Source organism: Lytechinus pictus, chromosome 2 (assembly GCF_037042905.1).
Source record: "Lytechinus pictus isolate F3 Inbred chromosome 2, Lp3.0, whole genome shotgun sequence".
Lineage (NCBI taxonomy): Eukaryota > Metazoa > Echinodermata > Echinoidea > Temnopleuroida > Toxopneustidae > Lytechinus > Lytechinus pictus.
The window spans coordinates 66,499,079-66,522,287 of record NC_087246.1 but is presented as its reverse complement, the minus strand read 5'-3'; the positions used below and the strand labels follow the sequence as shown (position 1 = coordinate 66,522,287).

Sequence of the window (23,209 nt, the reverse complement as noted above, 5' to 3'; positions counted from 1 at the left end):
AAGTACCGTAAGTAACGGTGTATTAACCGCACCCGTGTATAAACCGCACCCCCAACTTTGGACTAAAAAAAAAAAAAAAAAAAAAAAAAAAAAAAAAAAAAAAAATCCTCACATTTACATGCATATTTGAGGTACGAAGAAACAAAAATTAAGTTAAAGATTTCAAAGTATTCAAAGAGATTACCAGTATGCAGAAATCTGCTGTTCTTGATCAATTCATCTACAAATGTTAGCAAGAAAGAAAGGTCCCGCCAATATTGGCAATTTACACACTCACTCACCTCACAGAGTCACAGTCACAGTGTACACACACACAGCACTGCCTTTCTTGTACATGTACATTTCAAACTTCGATACGGTACCACTACCAGTACATCTTATCAAATTGTGATCTGTGTCTTTCACATTTCTTGCATCACAACCTCACAATCACTTTCAGAATTTGTCTAGCATTCGATGTCTTAGCATGAATTTTGGATACGGGATTACAGGAAGGTTCAAGAAACAAAGAAATTTGTATTTTTTCCAGTTGTTTGACGGCTTCGTGCCGTCTCTATCGTGCGTGGTGCACGGTGTACATGGTATCTTATGAAAAGCAAACGGGAAAGAAAAAAATAAGCTGGCGCGAAACGGGACTTTGAGGGGTTAAATTAAATGAATAGCGCCAGCTTAAGTCGCACTAAAACCAAAATACAACGCAAGCTAGCTCTTGGCTCTCGCTCAGCTGTGACAAATTATTACCGAGAATGCTTGGCGTCTCTATGAACTTAGCCAGGGAACTTCGCTGCTTTGAATCGAGAATAAAGTCGAAATTAGTGTCATGAAGGTGGGTGCATTTGTTACGACAGTATTTGATCATAAGATCATAATAATCGCTACCCATTACCCGCGGCTCATACCCCTCTAAACGACATTGCACTGGGCGGCTACGGCCGGCCACTCGATGTGTTGTGAACTGGCAGACTTCTTACATGTTCGGGAGGGGCTACGCGGGCGGGCTCAGACCCGTCACCGTGTATAAACCGCACCCCCGACTTTTGCTTATATCCCGCCGAGAAAAAGGTGCGGTTAATTCACCGTTACTTACGGTACATTTTCATGAACAAGTTGTCCCCACCCTTCCCTAAATTGCTTTTTTAGGAATAAAGTTAACCAATACACAGCTTTGGAGGATTATGCAACCCTACTGTATGGGGGCTTAGTAGGAAAGTGACTTAATAATTATTTCTTAACTGTATTATCACTGAGAGTGCATAGACCTTTGACATTTTAATTTCAAGTTTAAAATGAAATGTTTGACAATAGAAAATTCTATCATCTTGTCTTCTTGTACATAATGTCTCCAAAATTGAACATAGATGTAGTACATAATATAAAAAATAATCCATTCATCTTCCCCTCGATATATAGATGGGCCTAGATGTCCAAGGTGGGCCCTATTTCTATTTTTTGTATAGAAATCTTAAGAGATGAAGCTTAATTCAACCATGGACCTACTACTAGTAGGTCCCCGATCCAACCTACATGTAATTCTTTTTATACCCCACATTTCAATCCTGGACCTCACTGTCCGTCCAGACTGTCTCACATTTGCGGATTATTCTTTTACTTGGCTGGCTTATATTCATGGGTCATGTCATTCACACCTTTCAGTGGCAAAGGAGAAATAAAAGCTGGAAATGGGAGGCACAATTGGGATAGGGAGGTACAGCATTGGGATATCCTGAGAACATATCATTCGGGATATATCACCAGCTGTAATGCAGACCATGAAGAAATCATGTAGGATTGGTTTAGTTTGAAACAGTGATTTGAAGGTCAATGAAGGTCACAGGCCTACAATGATTTTATTAACCAAGTCATTTTTTTTTCATTGCGTAATAAGTGTTGGGGAAAAGTTTAAAGCTTTCATATCCAATTCATAACATTGTCATTTCTTCAAAAATGAAAAATAGAGGGAGCTGGGTGCTATACCCAGTTCTCTTCAAATTCATTTGAATTGAATAGGAATACAAAAGTAATTTACATTCTCAGGTTTAATTTTTTTTTTAATGGCCTATCAAGAATGATTATCATAATGAAATCATTATGAAAGCAGTATATTCATAGACAAGTTTTCTCCTACTGGGTTAAAAGCATTGAAGGTTAGAGGGAGATTCGAGAAGTCTTTATAAATGATTTCAAGTTGACTGAAGCGAAGTGCATGTCAAATAAATTTCGCATCTACGTGTAGCAAATCAGTTTCCACTCTCAATTTATCTGCGAATGGTATGTCAATATTTGCAAATGAACTTGATGCTTGGAGATGGCTCTTTCATTTCTCACTTTTATTTCCTCAAACACAATTGATTGACGCTATTTAATTGGATTTGATACTTCAAAATAGCACTCAAAATTTGTGTGATCAAGATACTTATTGTCAAATACTGAACAGGGGGGAAAATGGGTAGGATCTTGAATGCTTCATATTCATTGCTAAAGCAATGTAGTTGCTTATTATAAATGTAATTCAGTTTGTTTTAATTCATTTTCTCAGTTTTTCTAAGTTTTCAATAGGCCTGTGTTATTAAGTAATTCAAATTCTCAGTGTTTGTTTCCATGAAGCCTAGAAAAAGGTAATAAACATATTATTAATGAAATACAATACAGTTTGTACTCCTCATCCATTACATATATCTGGCAAGCTTGTAACAAGCTTGCAGGTTGTTATGACTGTGAAAAACTATGTTTTCAAAACAAAAATATGCATTCAAATTTTGATCAGGTCTATTGCGTCATTATCATAGTTTATGTGGGCTATTTGAATACTGGGGGGTAGGTGTCTATTTCCCCTCACAACGTAGTTCAGCTTTTGAGTGGAAACAGCTAACATTTGTCTACATTGACCTTCAGCATTGATTGCACTCAGTACTCAACTGTTCAAGATATAAGTAACGTTTTTGTTTTATTAACTATAAGCTAGGACCTTTCCATGTTCCATAACAATGCCTGCTCATTAATACTGTACATGTGTGGATACATTTGAGTTTCTAATATAGACTGACTAGGAAACGAATTCAAGCCCTACTTCTAACTTTCATTTCTAATCATTTGTGTAGGTCGGTAATTAATTATACATTGAAAGTCTTATCTACTTCTCTTTATACTCTTCTCCTCTTTCCTTGATATATAGGCCTATATATTGACATGTCATGGATTGTAATGTTTTTCTTATCCTGTGCAGACAAATGGTTGCTCGTGGTTTACTGGACACCCTAAGAACGGTCTGCGACAATGAGGAAGATAGGGAAGCCGGACTAGAAGCCATGAGTCACCTATCGGAAGATATCGGTTAGTATGTTCAACTACGTGTTTGGCAGTAAACCATGATGACATTTTGATATCTGACTAAGATCGTCTTAAATCAAGCATAAGAACAATAGATGACTAATTAAATATCCCTGTTATGATAAGATATTCAGCGTCATGATAATGATTTATGATGCACCAGATCCACTCTGCTGCAGGCGCAAAGCACAGTAATAGACAGTAATTGCCAAGCTTTGAAAAGGCTCTTCTTGTTTTGATATAGACCTAATGTACATTTACCAGTTAGAGACTGAGTCTGCATACATGTAGGCTAGAGTCTATGGAAAACATGTGTTAAAGCAAACCCTTTCAGTTTCCAAGAAGTTAAAGCTAAATGACAGTAGTTGCAGTTAAACACTGATTTCGTGAGAAAGTCTGTAAAACCAAGGTTAAGTATTAATATATCATCGTGGATCTAGATCTGGTACAGTTACATAAACTGAACTTTGTGAAATCATAATATCTAGCTAACAAACGATCACATTGAAGATCGCTAACACAGATAGGCACACGTGGGACAGTGTATTATTATTGCTGGAATAAAGACCCGACGGAAGTGACCGAATCCGCGCTTATTTTGCTTATTTCTCAGCAATTACACAATTTCTTCCAGAATCCTTTGGCACATATTTTTATTCATACAAACAGACACTTTGGTGATCATTATATTAAATTCTGTAAAAAGTCATTTTGAGATCGTTCTCACAACTGGAATTTATCTTTAAAGGAACTCAAAGATAAATATGACAGACTCCCTCTTGACCATCAAAGATATAACTTATGTTGAAATCCTGGACCAAGTAAGCGATTGACTGTGTCAATGATTGCTATGATTGTTGTGTATGATCAGTCATAACTTAGTTATCATCTCAAGGAAATCTGATATTATCCTTTAGAATTGAATAAGCCCCTAATTATCTTAAAGAGTACATCGTATCATTAATTTGTTTTTCACAAAGTCGCTAGGAAATAAATGCTTGTACCTCTGAAATATTTATTTGATCCATTGGGAAGTGAAGATGTTAGCAAAGCATTTAGAGAACACTTCACATTTACAAACAGGATGTATGCTTCTTTCCCTGTTGATATTATTTGATTGAACAACATGGATGAACTCCTACAGAGAGGGTATCGTGTGTCAGGGTCTCGTGCTTTTGAACTGGTAGGTTGATGTAGATATGCAGGTAGTTCTTTATAAGTTCAGATAATGGTTCTATGGAATCAACTCGTACTCAAGGCGAGACGTGGTCTCCATGCAAAAAATCATAATTGTGTCAGTTGTTGTGTGTGGATATTTTATACTTGTAATTATGGCAAATTTTTGTGCTGCTCATTGTGTCTTAAGGATAAAGATCCAACAATCTAGACAAACAAGGTATGATCCTTTGGGACTTGGAAACGCTTTTAGAAATGAGCATCTATTGATATAGATGTTGGTACATTAAATCATTTTATCTTTAGAGAATGTGAACTTTTCATTTCAAATTGATTTTTAAGAACGTGACATGGTGCACATGTCACTTCTTAGCGATTAGCTTTAGGATTTAACTTTGATTCTTTGCAGCCATTCATTTAAATCTTATTTCTAGTTAAAGAGCATTCCTGAAAGGGTTTGTCCATTTTTAACATCAAGTAGACCAAACCAATGTTTCTTACAAAAATTTGTCAACTAATAACAGTCATAAATGGAGCATCCTATGTATGTATTTGAGTAGCTCCCCTGTATACTATCAAATTGATATTTTGCTGTTTTCAGCTTTTATTACATACAAACTGATGTTGGGGTTGACTTTCCCCTCTAAAAGTACTTGAAAATGTGTAGAGATTGAACTTGTTACATGGTGGTTATGCATTGACCTACCCATGCTCCTTTCCTCTCTCATGAATATTCGTACAGAGCCGATGGTGCGAGCCGAACTGATGGAGCAGATACCGCACATCGCGATGCTGTGCCACGAACACCACCTCCTCTTCCCATCTACCATCCAGGACTACATCTTGCCTACGGTGGTGCGCTATCTCACAGATACAAACAACCAGGTATGTTCTTTCTAGTATTGGAAGACCCCAGTCAAAGGTGCACATTATGGAGATAATGACTCTTTCATGAAGCTTTTCTCTGCCATTTGCAGAGATGCCAACCGTTACGGATTCGCCGTATTTGTTCCGATTTTATTCCTCCAATTACGGTGTTACGGCAACAATAAAAAGGTTACGGAAAAAACAACTACAATACATGTGTATTGCTTTGCTGTGCATGTGTATATATGCGTGTATTGTGTATTGTGCATGTATATGCGTGTATTTTGTATACATGTATCGTGCATGCAGCGCGTGTGTGGCCAACGGTAAACCAACGGGAGTTTCTCAACTGAGATTTCTATTGCAAGCGCCTCCGCGCGCTGCTGCTGAATACACAGCGAAGTGCGGAGTGCAAGCCGCGGTTCATGCATGCACAATGTCAATGGCGATTGACTGTACACATACATGTACATGTAATCATTGGGTGGTTGAGCGTATAAACGATGCTACTTCGCGGGATGTTCCTGAGAAACTCCCCATTTGTTCCTGACAAATATGGTAAATATTCCTGACAACCATCCCTTTAGGTTGGCATCTCTGCATTTGTTTTCCCTTTATTTTGCCATAGAGGTTAACACTCATCCTTCAATGTCATCTTTTCTTTGCCATTATTATTGCCCTGTATGTTCAACCCCCCTACATCCCCCCCCCCCCCCACCCCGGGATAAATATAACGGGATCTGGTCGATTTTGCTCTGAAATGCTCCGAAATGGAAAATTCCTTTTCACTGCAGTGTTGAAGCTTATCCAATGTTGCATATTAATGTAGTAGGTTTCGAAAAGTATCCCTCGAAAAGAAAAAAGATTTTTTTTTTTTTACGTGCACCCCCCCCCCCCCCCCCCCCCATAAAAAAAACCCTCTCCAGTCTTCCCATTTTGGTGTATATTTGTGAAGAAATGATTTATAAAGATTGCATGGAATTTCAGATTGTACCCAATGCCCCTTCCGATTCTTGCTTTAGACTGCTAATTCTCTCGATGCTAGTATAGTCACACTCATGAAACTGACTTTAGAATGACTGATGGTATATCATTTGAAATGTCATGAATTTTGTTGGTCAGAGTTTGTCTTATTAGTGAGACTGTATCATGCAAGTTTTGTGTTCTTGTGGGAAATACATGGCTTACAGATGGCATACCTTTCACAGCCTGATTACACTAGACCCACATCCAAGTCATTTGAACATTTCTCCCGGAACTTGGGGGGGGCAGTCGATGATCAAACATGAGGGTTTCGGCGGGGCTGTTTCTTCCTTTCAGATATTAACTTGAACCTAGCATTCAAATCCAACTTCTCCTGATCAGTTGTTCACATGATATTCCTTTTGTCTCGAATGGGTGTTATTGTTTTGTCTACAAGTCACATGCTCTGTTGGAGAGATATGCTTTATGAATGTTACCTGAAATCTTGTCATGTTGATAAACAGACATATAAATCAAATTGAGTTTTATCAGCCATGTTGTGAGCCCTCATTAGCTCTTTTTAATAGGGAAAATCCCTTATAACTACCACAAATTCTGGGGTCACTGTGAATATAATGCCTAGAGTATATATTTTCTTTTTATAAATGTTTTATATATATATGTATATATATATATATGTTCTCCCCAAGTTGATTCTGTTGTAAGTGATTATATTGAAATGAAGGTTTTATTCCTTACCTCTGAATTTCTTTGAGAAGCTTCAGAGAGGGGAGAAAGGAGAGAAAAAAAACATTCATATCTGATTTTAAAGAAAGTGAGGATAATCACTCTAAAATCCGAGATATGGGGTCGGTTATCCCTAACCATCATTTTTCTTAGGAAGGGATTAATTTCTCATACATCTGAATATTTATTAATGCCTTAAAGAATACACACTCTACTTCCTCATCTTGTTGGCTTTAAAGGTTATGTCATATCTTGAGGGGGGTGTCTGTCGTCTACTCCCAAACATATCTGTAGTAAAATGTTGTCTTCCTGAGAATGAGTATTTTCCCTTTGACAAAAGAGCTTTTAAATATCGATCAAGATCTCTGTCATACCCGTAACAGTCCTTATGTTTCTGTCTCAGAGAAGTCTCTGACTACACGCCGTTGTCTTAAGATACTCTCTTCAATATCTAAGATTATTCCTCAATCCATGATGAATTTGTCACACATTCATTTGATGCAGAATGTTCTCTCCATCTTGCTTCATAATTAGCAATCATGAATTTTTGCCAGACAAAGCAAGACCAAGCGAGGAAAAAAAAAGCTGTCACTGACGTCACATTTTAGGGTGTTTTTTTTCCAAAGCATAGAACCCGATATGTGGAGCAGACGCTCTGACTGTATGGTTTTAGCATATGCATGTAATATCAGATATTGCCATTGGTTGAAGTGGGTGTTAGAGTTACGACATGAATAGCAAAACATGCATTTTCAGAATACCAACAAGAAAAAAAAAATCCCCGATATAGTCCGGCGGTAGGTTTAATATGATAAGCACTGCCTGCAATACTGCCAAAAAACTGCGTCATAAAGCAGGGCGATATTGATGGAGGTCCTCCCAAACTCGTTGCAAAACACAAGTGCTGTCCGCCATGATGGATAAATGGGATTTACATGAAGGAACGATGAGAAAGAATGACTCAAATTTTGCCCCGGGGCCAATTTCGGCAGTTGGAGTCTGTCTAAGGAGATTAATTTTCCCTTCTCATGAGGCTCTCGGTGCTCTCGCATCTCCTTGCCAGAGATGTGGTGAATATGCTTCCGCTGCATCTCATTAACTTTTTGAACCCCTGGAAGAAAATGGCGCTGTCTGGCAGAGCGATCAGTCCTTGAATTAAGATGGATTCGTGCAATAGGTAGATGCTTCTTGTTGTTCACCAGAGTGTGTGTAGCCTTCAAGAATGCATTCATCCATCTGTGTAGGAATATTACTTTCGCTTGATGCATCCATGCCTCGCCAGCCTATGGGAAAAAAAATCAGCCTTAGTTATGTTTTTGTAATTTGTAATACAAATGTTTATCTATTTCATATGTAAATGTAAAATGTAATGTTGGACTAGAAGTTGCTCCTTTTAAGTTTTTGTTTTTGAAAAAAAAATGCACCATATTGAATACTTGTTTTAATCAAATATAGAAAGAATCACACAATTTTGGCAATTCCAAGCTCTTGGTTTGATTTTTCCTCCATTTATATTTTTACTATAGGACTCTCCTGGGAAATGCTGTTATTTTTCCCCCAGTTAAAAAGGAAGATTATCTGGTAATATTGACTTGCAACTGAATGTAATTTAAAATTTTCCTCTTCATCCGTTGTTCCCACAGGTCCGGAAGACCAGTCAGGCAGCATTGCTAGTCTTGCTAGAACAGGAGTTGGTTGGGAGACAGGACATGGAGGAGCAGGTGTGTCCAGTCATTGTCCAGTTGTCCAGTCAGGATAGTTCAGATGACTACAGAACAGAGGCTGTGGCAGTAAGTCTATGTTTTCAATTTTCTCAGACTCCACCCCTTGCATTTAAAGAGGAGATTCTGCCCCCTGATCTTGATGTTCTCTGGGCCTCTTAAAACAGAGGTTGCCATGGATTGAAAAATGAAATATTCTGTTTTTGCCTTACTTTTGGATCTATTAACAAAACTGAATAGGGTATTTATACCAGGATGAATTCCATAGATGTTTGTTTGAAAATTCTAGACCAAAATTTATGAATAGAATAGAGAAGTGATTCTTTGCTGTGGCTGGAGAATTTAAACAACAATCATGGAAGATTGGGCAGATATTTGCTTTATTTGCAGGGCAGTTGGAGCCTCTGAATTTTTGTTGTGTCCCCTCTTTGCCTATATTTCCCTATGTTACACTGGCTATTTTCATTAACAGTAAAACTCGACTGAATCCAACACCTTGTGAATAATCACAAAATTTGACTGACACGACTATGAAACAACATGATCAAAGAGAAGAGTCTGGTACAATAATTATTCAATTTTGATACAGAGGTCGACCGTATATGACAAATGATTACTCTTCTTCAGAAGAAGAAATTGAAAATGAAATGACAAAGGTAAATAGAAATGGCGAAAATTCTCATCAAATTTGAACATTCAGTAGATCAAATTATAATCATAGCTTGAGACAGTTTTGAGAAACCACTTCTGTGCTTTTGGTTTTAAGTGAACAGATTTGAAAATGTCTGTTTCTATTAAGTGAAGATGAATGTATAGTATTGTGGTAGTGGTGTGGTTTTGTGAAACCTCTCCAAACCTTTCCTATAGTTTCAAAGTTTGATTTCTCATCTTTAAAGTAAAATAAAGTAGGTGTACATGTATGATGGTTACGTAATTTTATGCTAATTTGAGATTGAACAAGATTAGGGGGTTTCAGAAACAATGGAAAGAAAGACATCTTGAAACATGGTGATTTTATTATTAAGGTAGATATTTAATGTCTCTGATGAGAAGAAAAGATATTTGAGTTCTTGATAAAAAGGGATCTACCTCAAATGATCTATTTAATGATGAAAAGGCCATGTCGGTGTAATATAAATTAAGTAAATTCTCATTTATAACGGGTACATCATGACGGAATATACTTTTTTTGTATTGTGATTCATTTTGTCTGATTTATAGTATGCACTGGTAGAAGATTTTCAATTTGTGAGAAAATAGCATTTTATGGAATTTATATCATATGGTATACTGTGGATATACTCGCATGCGAAGTCTAAATTTAGAAAATCCATACTCTTTATTCCTTGGATTCTGGTCAAACCTTCGATATGTTTCTCTTGATATTCTGCCTTTATTAAACCAAATTATATCGGAGTAAACATCCCTGAAAAGAACTGTACTCAATTGATACTTCTGTTAAACAATGGATTTCAATTACAGGGGAAATCGAATACCATAATCATCATCACGCCCCTGATACTTCTCAAGAGTTCAAAATCTTGGTAATAAGATGCAGCCATTGTATGCACCCCATTCTTGTATTGGAATGTTCGATAGGTGATTGTGATATCAAGGGAGGTGTGTTTCTACTTAGTCTGTAAAAACAAACCCTTATTAGTTATTGATAAGATCTGTCTAGATCAGATCAAGTTTTCAATGTACCCTGCTGTTTCTGATCTCATGAAGTATCCCAATAGGAACAATCTCAATATCAGTGGTAATAAATTCAGATGCAATTTAGTCTACTTGCTTTACCAAATTTGTTTTAAATCTTATCGATATGCCCTGATTATCCCCAAATTGCACTTCCCAATATTGAAGGGCCTCTTATGGATTTGCTGCACTTATGTACCTTTATAGCTAGTACATGAATTTCCCTTGTGATGTATGAATTCACTTGAATTTGATCATCCATTTAAAAATAACGGTAAACTGCTATTAGGTGTATTTTTAAGTCTGCCCTTTAGGCTTTTTTCGAAAGAGATGCCTTACTAAAAATATTGTCTGTGTGTTTTTTTGTTAGCAGGAATCCCACTCAGTGTATTTTTGCTGATGATATTTCAGCATTCCCCATTTTGAGCATGTAAAGAACTCCTCACAGATCTATATTGATAATTGCCTCTGTGCCCTTCTCTCAAGTAAAAAAAATGCAAAGTTTCCCTTGGAATATAATACAGGATTGCTTTGATGCCTTTCATTTGTTTCAATAAATTTTCAGGCTACTTCTGCCCCCCCCCCCCCCCCCCCCGGAAAAAAATGCCACTCCACCCTCTTTCTTGGTAAGGGTTTAGTGCATGCTCTTATGTAAAACCATGTTTAATTCATTGACAGGATTGTCCCCAGGTAAATTGCAAGGGTTGATTCCCCATTCTGTCTGATGGAGATGGTGTTTCTTAAATTTCAAGATTAACCGTGAAGAGGACTGATAAGAGTTGAACCTCAAAAAATTATGGCTGCATGGTTGATTATGTTTAGGCCTCAAACAGGGTCTGCATCTTGAAACTAGCATATCTGCTTCACAAGTGTAAAGGCAAAGTGCACTGTGTGTGGGAATGAGATGTAAAACTGATAGCCTGTTCACACAAAGAAATCAGTATAATACATGTAGTTGCGTAATGTAACATCTTTGTAAAGTATCAAGTAGCAAAAGTGATATTCACACTGCATATCAATTAATAAACATATGCCCATTGAAATATCTGTTTATGATTATAAGATGAGAACAAGACTCTGCCAAAGTTTCGAGTAATGATCTATATTTTTATTGCTGTATGATATTTCATTGAAAGATAGAGACATTCCCTACTTAATTGCTTAGTATTTTACATTATTGTACACGGTGGTGAATAAAATTGAGGCTGAAGCCATCCCCCCCCCCCAGTTCCACGGCCCCTGGGGTAGGTCTAAAGGACTATGTACATGTAGATCATGAAACACTAGTTTTAAGCTGTTGTCTGAATGGGGTGACATTAGAACTGTGTGACATAAGAATGGTGAGAGGGTGGTCCAGAGAAGGAGTCAGGCAGTGAAAATGTCCTTTCTGTTATAGTACAGTCTTAGCTATTGATTATGTGGAGAAGAGAGATTGTTAGTCACTATGCCTGCTGGATATCAGTTATGTATTCATTCAAGAACATGATTCTTTCCATATGTATGCAGGAAACAACTACTGAGTTACATAAGAGTTTTGATGATAGATGAATATCAGATATGATCTACATGTAATATTTGCTAGGAGTGTACTGTAGTTTGTATCAATGTTTTATTCAGTGCACAGTTATTTGCATTTTTTTTTCATTGTTTGTAAGAAAGGTGGATAAGAAAATAATGTCCACATATTTTCATGTTAACTTCACATGAATGTTTCCTTAGAAAGTAAGCTCTTTTAAATGTAGGTCATTATTATCTAATCATTTTTTAAGTGAGCCTCATCTAATTATGATATTTTTTTCTAAATGATTTTTATTAAAGAAATGCAATTTTAAATGATGGGAAATATATTTTTCAACTGAATGGGAACAACCAAGCTGATTTCATTTCATAATTATGTTCCCCCTCCCCCTTGAACAATTCCTGACTTTTTGAAAATTGCCACATTGAAATGAAATCCACTATACTGTAAAGTGTTTGATATATGTGCAGAGTTCAGTTGACCCTGGCCCTTTGACTGATAGTGAGTGAAGCTAGCTTGAGATACTAGTAAAACAGAAGATAATGAAAACATATGAAAGATGAATTATTCACACAAAAACATCTGTGTGTGTTACACATTGGTTTGTGTGTATATTGTAGGAACCACACACTGCTAGCTTGCTTGCCTCATGCACAGTACAGGGATATCAACCCAAATCTTTCCCGCTCAAACAAATGCCACATGTGTGTGCTGGACACTGCACACTTTCACTTTATACACAGAAACATATGGGCACACTCCTCACACAAGTATACAACAAAGCAAAGGCATTCAATTTAGCTGTACAGAAAAGGGATGCTGCACTGCCAATGTGTGTGCATTGAGCTTGTGATGCATTCATCATTGCCACCACTTTCTCATTTTCACATGGTGGACAAGGAACAGAATTTGAGTCTTCTCCAGCATGTTAATGGATGACGAAGGTAAAATTGAGGTCACATTACTTCATGGAAAAGAGATGATAGTAGTGGCATTCCGATGGTCATGATAAGCTCTGCTCTCTTTTTTGGTTTTGCTTGAGCATTGCATTTGCATCATGCATGCATCTTTTGTGCGATACAGTTCTATGCAGCAAGGAATTTTACTTGCAAGTTGCAGCTAGACTGGAACACAGGTCACAGCCTTACATGGAATTGTATCATGGAGATCACCTGTTCTTTTGTTTTATGCTGAAGTTTTTGCATTCTGCACTGTGGAATTAACATTTCAATAGCCCTGGCCTGACTAAGAGATCTAAAAAAATTCTGGAATTTCAGAAAAGGGAAATGTACTTTCTCAACTTGATTTCATTGATAATGATATGTCTTCAGTAGCTAGCTCATTTAATGTCAACTGTTCAATTACAATGCTTCTTCATGTTCTTGCTGTTGACCTGTGGCTGTGTCGTGGAAAGAGATAAACATTTGATGAAGTTAAATGGAAAGGATCTTGCGTAGATCTAGGCCTAGACTCTATGTCCCATTTGAAAGTGGCCGAGAGGAATTTACCAAAATCAAGTCTTAGCTAGATCATAGATGTCTCGTCTGTATTCTACATCAAGCTGAAATTACATCGTAACGTTAGTATGTCTTCACTTCAGTTCAACAAACCACTGCAAGAGCCACGTATGCTTCAATCCACTCCGCCATAATTCTACATAATGGCTACACCAGCAAAACTAAGTAAAGGAAAAAGCATCTCCATTTTATGCAACCAGATTGGATCAGATTGGACCCTTGCTGTGCGATGACCAAACTTCATTCCATGATTGCAGTTCACAGGATCGGTGTTCCCCGGGTGAAAGACATGGGTAGTGAGATTTGAATTTCACAAAACAATCTCACTATTCTGTTTTTCCCCTGGCGAATACTTATTACATCTCTGAGCGAGTCGTGTTTTACTACCTGGCTAGGCAAGCAGTGAAGATTCAGTTTGAAAATTGGATTCGAAGTTTGCAATGTAAGCTTTGTTCTGTGGCCAATAACCTTTAAGCAGATACAGATCTCTAGATCTAGATATCTTCTGTATTTTTTCTAGACCAAAACCAAGATTGTGAGGTGTTTGTTGATATGGTTTCAGAAGAGAAATGATAGAATTGAAATTTAAATAAGAAAACAAATGACCAAATTATTTATGCTCACTTTGCCATGCATTTCTGTTTTTGAAAATCTATGACGAATCTATGAAAACGTTATAAGTGCAGAATCAAAGCTGTCTCAAGCAAATGAAGGCCTTGCCATATGAGTTATGGTGGTACTAGCGCTAGATCATTGACTCATCTTTGAATTGAATGAATTATTTCCAATGACTGACTTGATGACCTTATCCAGAGAGAAAATGCTGCTGGAATAATGATTTTTTCATGCATATTCATAATTGCTCCTGTGTCATAATCTGCAACATTAAATACCCATGAGTGGATGTATCAGTCACCCCCTTGAAGAAGGGAGTAATTGCATTTGAGCAGGTTTTAATTTGAGTTTTGAGCACCAGAGAGATAATCTTGCCAGTTATCGTCCATTATTAAGTCCTCTCCCAAAGACCGACGACAATTAGGGCTCATCTTTGACAGATAGATACCTCTGATCACTTGCTGTCCTTATGCCCATTACATTAGACCCTAATGAATAGCTTGCTGTACGTGTCATGTGGAACTTAAATTTATTCAGAGGCTTTAATACAAACCTATTGAAGTTGAAAGTCAAAAGGTCATTGGACCAAAATATACAGTTCTCTTAAGTTACCCTTCCATGAACCAAATAATTCAATTGAAGCAATTTTTCAGGTCAGATTACGCAAAGTAGACACATTTAATTATATATCAAACATATTTTTAGAGATGTGAATAAATCTGATTTATATTATAGTTAAATTTGATGAAAGATAATCAAATAATTGAGACTAGCTTTCTGCATAAGATTTCATTTATTTTAACTACTTGTACGTATTTTTTCTCACTTTTGATAATGTGCCTTGTTTGATCTTCAATATTAATCCATCTTTTGTATCCAAAATACTTTCCTCATCCATCTTCTTCAACTTTATTCCTGCCCTATCTTTTTTATCTCTATCTCCTCTGTATCCTCGTTCGTCCATTTACAGCTGATGAGCAAAGTTGCGCCTCTCGTTGGCAAGGAAATTACGGAGAACTACTTCTTACCCCAGTTTACAGAATTGTGCAAAGACAGTTTATTTCATATACGAAAGGTGAGTTTTATTTGTGTGTTTATGATATGCTCTGCCCAAACCCACGTAACTATTGCCCGAACCAAGTTTCCCTTTTAAACATGTTTGTCATATCAGAAATAAAGTCAGACTTTTTAAATAACCTGTTCCCAGTCAAAATGAATTCCAGGCTTTTATTAGTTATTAAAGATTATGACCTCAGAAATATTTTCAGATGGATAATAACCCCCCCCCCCCCCTACAAAAAAAATATTCTGGTCTGGATTTACTGTGTCAGAGTATTTGTAGTAGATTATGGAGAAATTAATGTGGCAAAATTGAATTACTTAATTTAACAGTGTTGACTTAGATACTTCACTTTTCCCTTAATACATAATGTTGATTTTTGTATTCCTCTATATTGTATTGTTCATGAGTAGGTTCCCTTCTCTACTTTGGTTTGTCGCCACCTCGTATAAGTAATCAGCAAGAATATAATTTAATGCATTGTGCTTCACTGGAGGATTTCACAATAGGAAATGAAAGTGAGAAATGTGTGAGATAATGAAAGTGTTTCTCCAACAACAGTTCCTCATTAAAATGACAGAATTTTTTTTTTCAGCAATCATTACTACCTCCCAACTTATTTATCAAGAGCTTTAGAAAAGGATATGAAACTGCTCTCAATACCTTTTACCATTAATAATCAACCACTCTCCACATGTATACGCACTTCATATTTCAGTTCATACTTCCTTCTCCAACTGTTCAATGCTTCAAGTATGAAATATTTTATTGATACAGACATCAGTTTCCAGGAGGAAATGTTTTTACTTTCAAGTTGATTTGACCGGATTCTTTTTTCATTAACAATGGTGTATGTTTGTTCAAGGAATTTTTAAAATTCTATTTTATATCGTTCTTCCTTAGGATTATTAATTCCTTTTTAAAATAATGAGTTTTTACCAGTTACATTAAATGAATTTTCAATAGTTTCGGGTAATCAAATTATTTCATAACTTCTGTGTTTATTTTGATATTTTGAAGGTCTGTGCTGCAAACTTTGGTGATATTTGTAGTGTTGTAGGAGAGGAAGCAACAGAGAAACTCTTGGTAAGAATATTAACTTGGATTTTGAAAGAACGGTACCACAGTTTTAGCAAGAACATAACACATGTTACAATTTGGAAGTGGCGAAAAGTTGATTCATGTATTTGATTCAATTTTGAATAGCTTACAATTGGCCCTATTTTTATTCTTTTTGGATGAAAGTTTCTGGCCATGATCCTTCCCTTTAAAATGGGAAATCATGAATTGACCTCATTTTCCCCCTTTCTCAATATGACATTCTGGTTGTCAATATCCCTGTCCAGTGAGAGCTTGACCAGCCTTCACATCATGTGATGGCCATTATTGAGATTGACCATGAAGACTGAGGTGGTAACCTGACCCCGTGTGGTCATTCTAGTACAGTCCAGTCAAGAACATAGGACTGGTGGTCATTTGCATAAAGCAAACATTCCAGAGTTTTCCTTACTGATTGAAAAACTCTGCTCCCGTGGGCAATCATGGAAGGTTGCATTCCTCAAAAAGCAGCACTTTATAACAATAGGAAAGGGTCAATACCCTGTGGAAGGTAGGAATGACATTGGTAACGGGTTAAAAGCACAGTATTCTGAAGATGTCTTTTCATTCCCTGTACATAATCTAGATAGGTCCAGATATGTGAGGGAAATAGTGACATCAGGACACAGAGCATTTCAGCATCATTTTTGTAGATTTAGAGAAAAAATCAAGAAAAATTGAATACTTTAATATTTCAATGTGCATATCAAATATCAGAATTCCAGTATTCAAATGTGTTCGACTATGATGTAGGTTCATGGTTGGACCATGTGTTCCTTGCCACATTTTACTTTGATGTGAGTTTTTCTAACAGCGTCCTTACATGCACTGAAGTTTGATTTCAGGTCCTTTATTATCATTTATTATCTTCAGTCATCGGACTTACATTCTACCCTCATAATAAAGCCTAGTCATTCACTTCCGATAAAAAAATTGAAGCTGCAAGCTCATTCTGATTTGCCTATAAAAAAAATATTTTGAGGGGCTTTGGTTTTCTGATTTCAAGCCCTAGCAATTTTTATTTTCAGGGCATACATGTATGTTGACATTTTGTACATGTACAAAATGCTCTAGAGTGCATTTTAGCTTGTGCCCCTCCCCCATAAAATCTTTAAACAATCTCCATTCATTGTCTAATTTTAGTCCTTTCTATAAAACTAACTGAATTATTTTGCGACCCTACTGTTTCTCCCTATGATATTAAAATGAACACACATGGATGAGTTGATGGCTAAATGAATTACTTGTGTCTTTGCTATTTTTAGGAAATTGGTCCCAGCTTTACAACAAAAACACATTATTTGGGCTCCTAGGGCTTTCAAGGTCTGTTTGTTGGGTTCCATTCTGTGTATTTCAGAAAATGTATTTAATGTGGTTTCATCATGGTCAAAAGTGATTGTTGATACAGCCAACTGAATAAAGTTTTATTCAATACCATCTATATCCTTGATGCTATTCATTTTCATATCCTTCAAACTTTTATTATCTAAACAAATGTGGATGATTATTTTTTTAATAAAATTTCATTGTAAACATTTTCAATTCAAGAAATTCTCATTTCCTTGTGGTCTATGAGATGTTTGTTTTATAATGTTGTACATGTATGTGCACATGGATTTATGCATATATTTCTTATGAACAAAGTGCTTATGAAGTGCCACAAGAAACATTCAACATTTTCCATTTATTCTCTTGATTCATGGGATAAATTGATTTTTTTTTCTTCTTAACTTCAATACCATTGGTTTGTCTATATAAAGAAGGGTAATAAGTAATTTGTTGCTTATTCATGCTGAGAAAGCAATAAATGCAGGTTTGGATTCAGCATTGAATTTACCACTGATATTAAACTTGTATGTGCTATTATTCTGTATAATGATTTTTCACAAGTCTGACTGGTGATATCGATGCTATGTATCTAGTGTAGCCAAATTCATTTTCCAATCATTCCACTAGTAACACATGGTAGCAGTTAAGTTTGGAATCTATTGATTTCTAGGTCATTAGGAATGCTTTAATTCAATTTGACGGTTGCACAGGAGCTGATGGTGTAACTTAGGGAGGCTGTATAAATTTCCAGAGAAATTTGATTATGAGTTGGAGGACTAAGAATATTGGAGCAATTAGATGAGCTGGCAGGGGGGGGGGTGACTTTATTCAAGAAGCAGGTTCAGTGAGTATAGGGGTAAATGAATGTGAGATCAAAATTATGAACAGTTGTAGAAGTGCTTCTCGTGCAGATCTATGCAAATTTATAGTGGAGCAAAATGGGGCAATGGAAATCTTTCTCTGAATTATCCCCTGTCATGTGTAGGAACCCAATTGTAGCAAGATCTCATTGTCCCAATCCCCCCCCCTTTTTTTTTCTGATGACTTGTTAAAATGTTAACAGCATCATATGAGAATGCTGCTTTGCAGTAACTTGAAAGGTGGTGGGTTCATCACCATGTCCTTGGCCTTTTAGCTAGCTGGATACAAAATGTTATGTTCTTTGTAGTGATAGGAATTTCTCTCTCTCTCTCGCTCTTTCACCCATTTAGGTAGAATGTGGTTATACGTTGGTTCATAATTGCCAAAATGTTGGATAAGACATGAAGAAATCAAGTGCTGTGAAACTTTTCTTTAGATAGCCAACCTAAGTCAGGGGAGGGAGTATTTTCCGAATTGAGGCTTTTTTTTCTACTTCTGTTCATGCCAAATTATATTGAGCCTCGTAGCAATAAAAAGGGGGCCATTTTACAACTTTTCTGGGTTATTATTGACATTTATTTAGGTGAATGACCCCTTCTTGTCTTGTCTCATGTATAAGATATCTACAACTCAATTACAGACATTATTAGTATAAGAAACATGTGATATGTTGATAATGATGATTCGCATTTATTTATTATTTCCCATTTGTCTACAATACAGTTACCAAGGTTTGAAGCACTTTGTGAGGATGGTGTTTGGGGAGTTCGGAAAGCCTGTGCAGAGTGTTTTATGACGGTATCCTGGGCCACATCCAAGCCTAAACGAGAGCAGGAACTCTCTAATCTCTTCGTCCATCTACTGCGGGATCAGTCTAGATGGGTAAGTCAAGTGCTCAAACTTCATATCTAGGCGGGGTAATATAAAGTGCGGCAATCGGCACCGCCTAGATGATATATATTCATTTGTACATATACACTGCAATTATCTCTTTGCTTTCACTAGTTTTTGGAATTTGGGAGCAGAATATGAGATATGCTGTATGATTTGAGAGTGCTTATAGACCCCATAGGCCCTTACCATAGAGTTTTGCGTTTGACCATATCTAGCTGAGTTTTACACGTGATTTCTTTGATCATTATGTTCACTCATGGCTCCATGGTTCAATGAAGCAAACAAATCAATGGTGTCTTATGGGCCCCAGATGTTGAAATCATTAAAGCAAGCATGATTTACTATTGTATATTTTGTTCTTTGATAATACTGGCATACTGCTTTGTCATTGTCATTTGATATTTTTCATTCATTTTCCTTTTCTTTTTCTTTTCATGTAGGTTCGAATGGCAGCATTTCAAGCATTAGGTCCTTTTATCTCGACGTTCGCTGACCCAAGTATATCAGGCATTCATCTCTTATACAATGCAGATGGAACAGTCCAAGTAGCCGGCGTAGTGCCTATAGACGATGATATCAATTATAACAAACAGACAAATAACTCAACTAATAATTCAGATAATAGACTGGCAGAGCACAGAGTTATAGATGAACGCAGTAACAATAAATCACTTTCTAGCAAAGATGGGGCAAGTAGCGAACAAAGTACCAGTCAAGACAAAAAGACATTTCACCAAGGGGTTGGGGAATTAAACTTCAAAGTAGGGGATGGGGAACCACCTGCTCATCATGATGACAGTCCAGAGTATAGTTCTTTCATGTTTTGGCGACAGCCAGTGCCTGTTCTAGGAACGGGAGATAAGGAAACATCTAGTACTGATAAGGAGGGTGACAAGGAAGATGGCAAGGAAACTGAGGAAAGCAAAGGGGAAACGATCGAGATGGAATCAGTAGAAACAACGTCGCAGGACTCTAACGACTGCGAAGGTGAATCAAGGACTAAAGATGATAGGTTTACAAGTACTACACAGTTTGTAATAGGAGGCAGCAGCAATACGGGTGCAGAGAAATCATCGCCCGACTCTGGCATCAGTAGCCCAGAGGCTGTGCATGAGGACAGTGATGGCACAGCCTCGGGCGAAGGTGCTGAGGCCAAAGAACTGAAGAAAGACATTCAGAACTTGGTGCAGACAATATCCCAGATGAATCTAGAAGGCGACGGAGAGGAAGCTTCGTCGCAGGGTAAGGACCATCAGACGGAGACCGACGGTAGTGTAAAGCTTCATACTGCTGATGTCAGTGAAGCCAATGACATCACAGAGATGGTAATGCATCTACCAAGTACTCAGACCCTTGAGCAACGGATTGATGACAAGACTCTTTCATTTGTTAATGGTGTCCTAGAAGAGGAAGAAGAAGTCAATGAATGGTCGGAAGTCGAGCCTTCCTTCAATCAAGTCTCGCCTATAGTAAGCACTTTTTTACCTCTCTTTTTCATTTCTTTCTGTAGAGGTTTTTATCCCCTTGTTATGTAAATGTTGGTTCTAATGTATGTTTGTTTCATCTTACACTAAAATTTGTAGTTCCATATACAGAATATGAATATGAGCACATGTCAACTTGTGACTATATTTCTTGTGTGTTGCAGGTGCATGAGCCTTTGATAATAATTGAAAACAACGGGTGATGAAATAGATTCCTTCTTTAAAATATTCCCCAAGTGACTTCCTCATTTCTAATGTTCTAAGCTCCATATTATCCTGATTACAAACTTTTGATAAAGATATATTACTGATGCCTATTTATGATAACAGCCAAGACCTCTTTAGACAATTATCAAACAGCAGGTGCTTACAATGCTCATCCAAGAAAACCCACATCTAAAATTAATTAATACAGAAGCATGATATCTGCTTCCCCCCCAAACAGCAAGATGTGATTCCACACCTTCTTCTGGAGAACTATCTTTCAATGACAGATCCACGGATAGCTCAGGCAGTGGATACAGAGATCGCCAAGCATTGTGCCTACAGTCTACCTGGTGTGGCCCTCACCCTTGGTCGCAAGAACTGGTCTTGTCTCAAAGATATCTATGAAACATTAGCCTCTGACATGCAGGTGAGAGTCACTTCAAATTCATTATTTCCATAGCACGATACAGTGCATCGAGAATCAAATCAATGAAATTATTCCAGAATGAAATACACATTACAATAGTAAAATTTAGTAACAAAATACATGAATTAATGAATGGGATGTAAGGGATCAGCAAAAGACCAATGGTTTATCACTACTCCCTGATTTACACTCATTCTTGATAGTAAAATAAAATCCTCCAATTAAGTGTTGAGATTGCAAGAGACAAAGATCTCGGTAAAAATGTCGCTGAACATTAAAAATTATGAAGAGAAAAATAATCTTGTCTCGGTGTAGAAAAGGTTCTTGAGAAGAATAAAGCTGGGCTGTTCCATGAAGCCTGTACATCCAACCAACCTCCCTTCTACATGAGGGACTTTCCTGAAATGATCATGGCTTGAATACTTCATGTAATGAAGGAAATGTGGAAAACAGGAGGGGGTAGGGTTCAGATGTAAGGAATGGTTGGAATTTCCTAGTGAAAAAAATTATAAAATGTGGAAAAAAATGATTTGGAAGTACAAATAGTGCTAAATAAATAATTGCTTATCCCTTTTCTTACACTAGTTCTAAAAATTAAATGATCTTTGGTAATTTAGGAAAATATAATTGATCATTTATAAACTTTGGCGTCTTTGGTTGATGCCATTATAGTCATAAAATGACATAATTATAAGAGGGTAGCACAAGAAATTCCCAGAATGGTATTTAATATAGGCCATTTATTTATTTACTTTTCAAGCATCAAAATCCAATGAAATATCAAAGCCTTTTTATGCACTGTCAAGTTTTCTATGCTAAAACGATACTGTACAAATAGAAGGATTATGGATGGCAAGATAAGGTAGACTTTTGGACTTGGATCTCTTTTTAGATAGATAAGTGAAGGCTATCTTGATTTTATCAGAGAAATGCCATGCTGATAAAGCATAGTTCGATGACATTGCCAATTTGCATTATGAATCAACAAAGATAGAAAATTCAGGGTCATGTACCACAAAAAGACGGGATCCTTTGATTGATTTGTTAGTTTTAGTATTGATCGCAACTGATGTGCAATCACTTGTGCGCATCATTTCATAAAGCTGTTCATAAAGTTACAAACAACTTTAGGCATGACTGGAACATGTTCTTAGCTGTCAAATTGGCTACATAGTAATATGTTATATAGCCCAAGAAAGGGTCACCAGTCATGCTTAAATATATTTGTAACTTATGATCAGCTTTATGAAACACCCACCAGTGGCCCGTTGCAGAAAGACTTGCAATCAATCGCAACTCTAAAAATCATGCGCAACTTCATTTTCAACCCATCAACAGCGCGCATTTGGGACTTGCGATTGATTTTTTTGACTTGCGTTTAAACGCCACTCTTTCTGCAACTGACCCCTGGTCATTAGTAGGGTGTTGCAACTTGATCACTCTGTTCCCTCATTCTCTTAACAGTCTCTCAGTATCACTCTGTCTTTATTCAATTCGACAAAATTTATTAACTGTTCAATCTGAAAAGCTTCATGAAAAAGGGCCCTAGAAGACTGTTTTCCTGTTGTCATGTCATCATAAACAGTTTTTAATCGACTGTAAATATCAGTGTATTTCTTGCTTTTCATGACTGAGAAGCAAGAATTTGATATCTTTCAGAGTATAACAACTTGTTCCTTGGATAGGATGTTAATTTTGGGTC

General features: G+C 36.8%; 1 protein-coding gene across 5 annotated transcripts in view; it reads left to right on the top strand.

Moving 5' to 3' along the window:
• LOC129253768 (serine/threonine-protein phosphatase 4 regulatory subunit 1-like) overlaps positions 1-23,209 on the top strand; it is an 89,074-nt gene that overhangs the window by 56,987 nt on the left and 8,878 nt on the right. For all 5 annotated transcript variants that reach the window (XM_064095450.1, XM_054892194.2, XM_054892193.2 and 2 more), the window contains 8 exons: positions 3,224-3,330; positions 5,246-5,388; positions 8,724-8,870; positions 15,118-15,222; positions 16,228-16,293; positions 19,219-19,377; positions 19,830-20,858; positions 21,319-21,507. In XM_064095450.1, the coding sequence (XP_063951520.1) occupies positions 3,224-3,330; positions 5,246-5,388; positions 8,724-8,870; positions 15,118-15,222; positions 16,228-16,293; positions 19,219-19,377; positions 19,830-20,858; positions 21,319-21,507 (1,945 nt within the window). The remainder of the gene's footprint in view (positions 1-3,223; positions 3,331-5,245; positions 5,389-8,723; positions 8,871-15,117; positions 15,223-16,227; positions 16,294-19,218; positions 19,378-19,829; positions 20,859-21,318; positions 21,508-23,209) is intronic.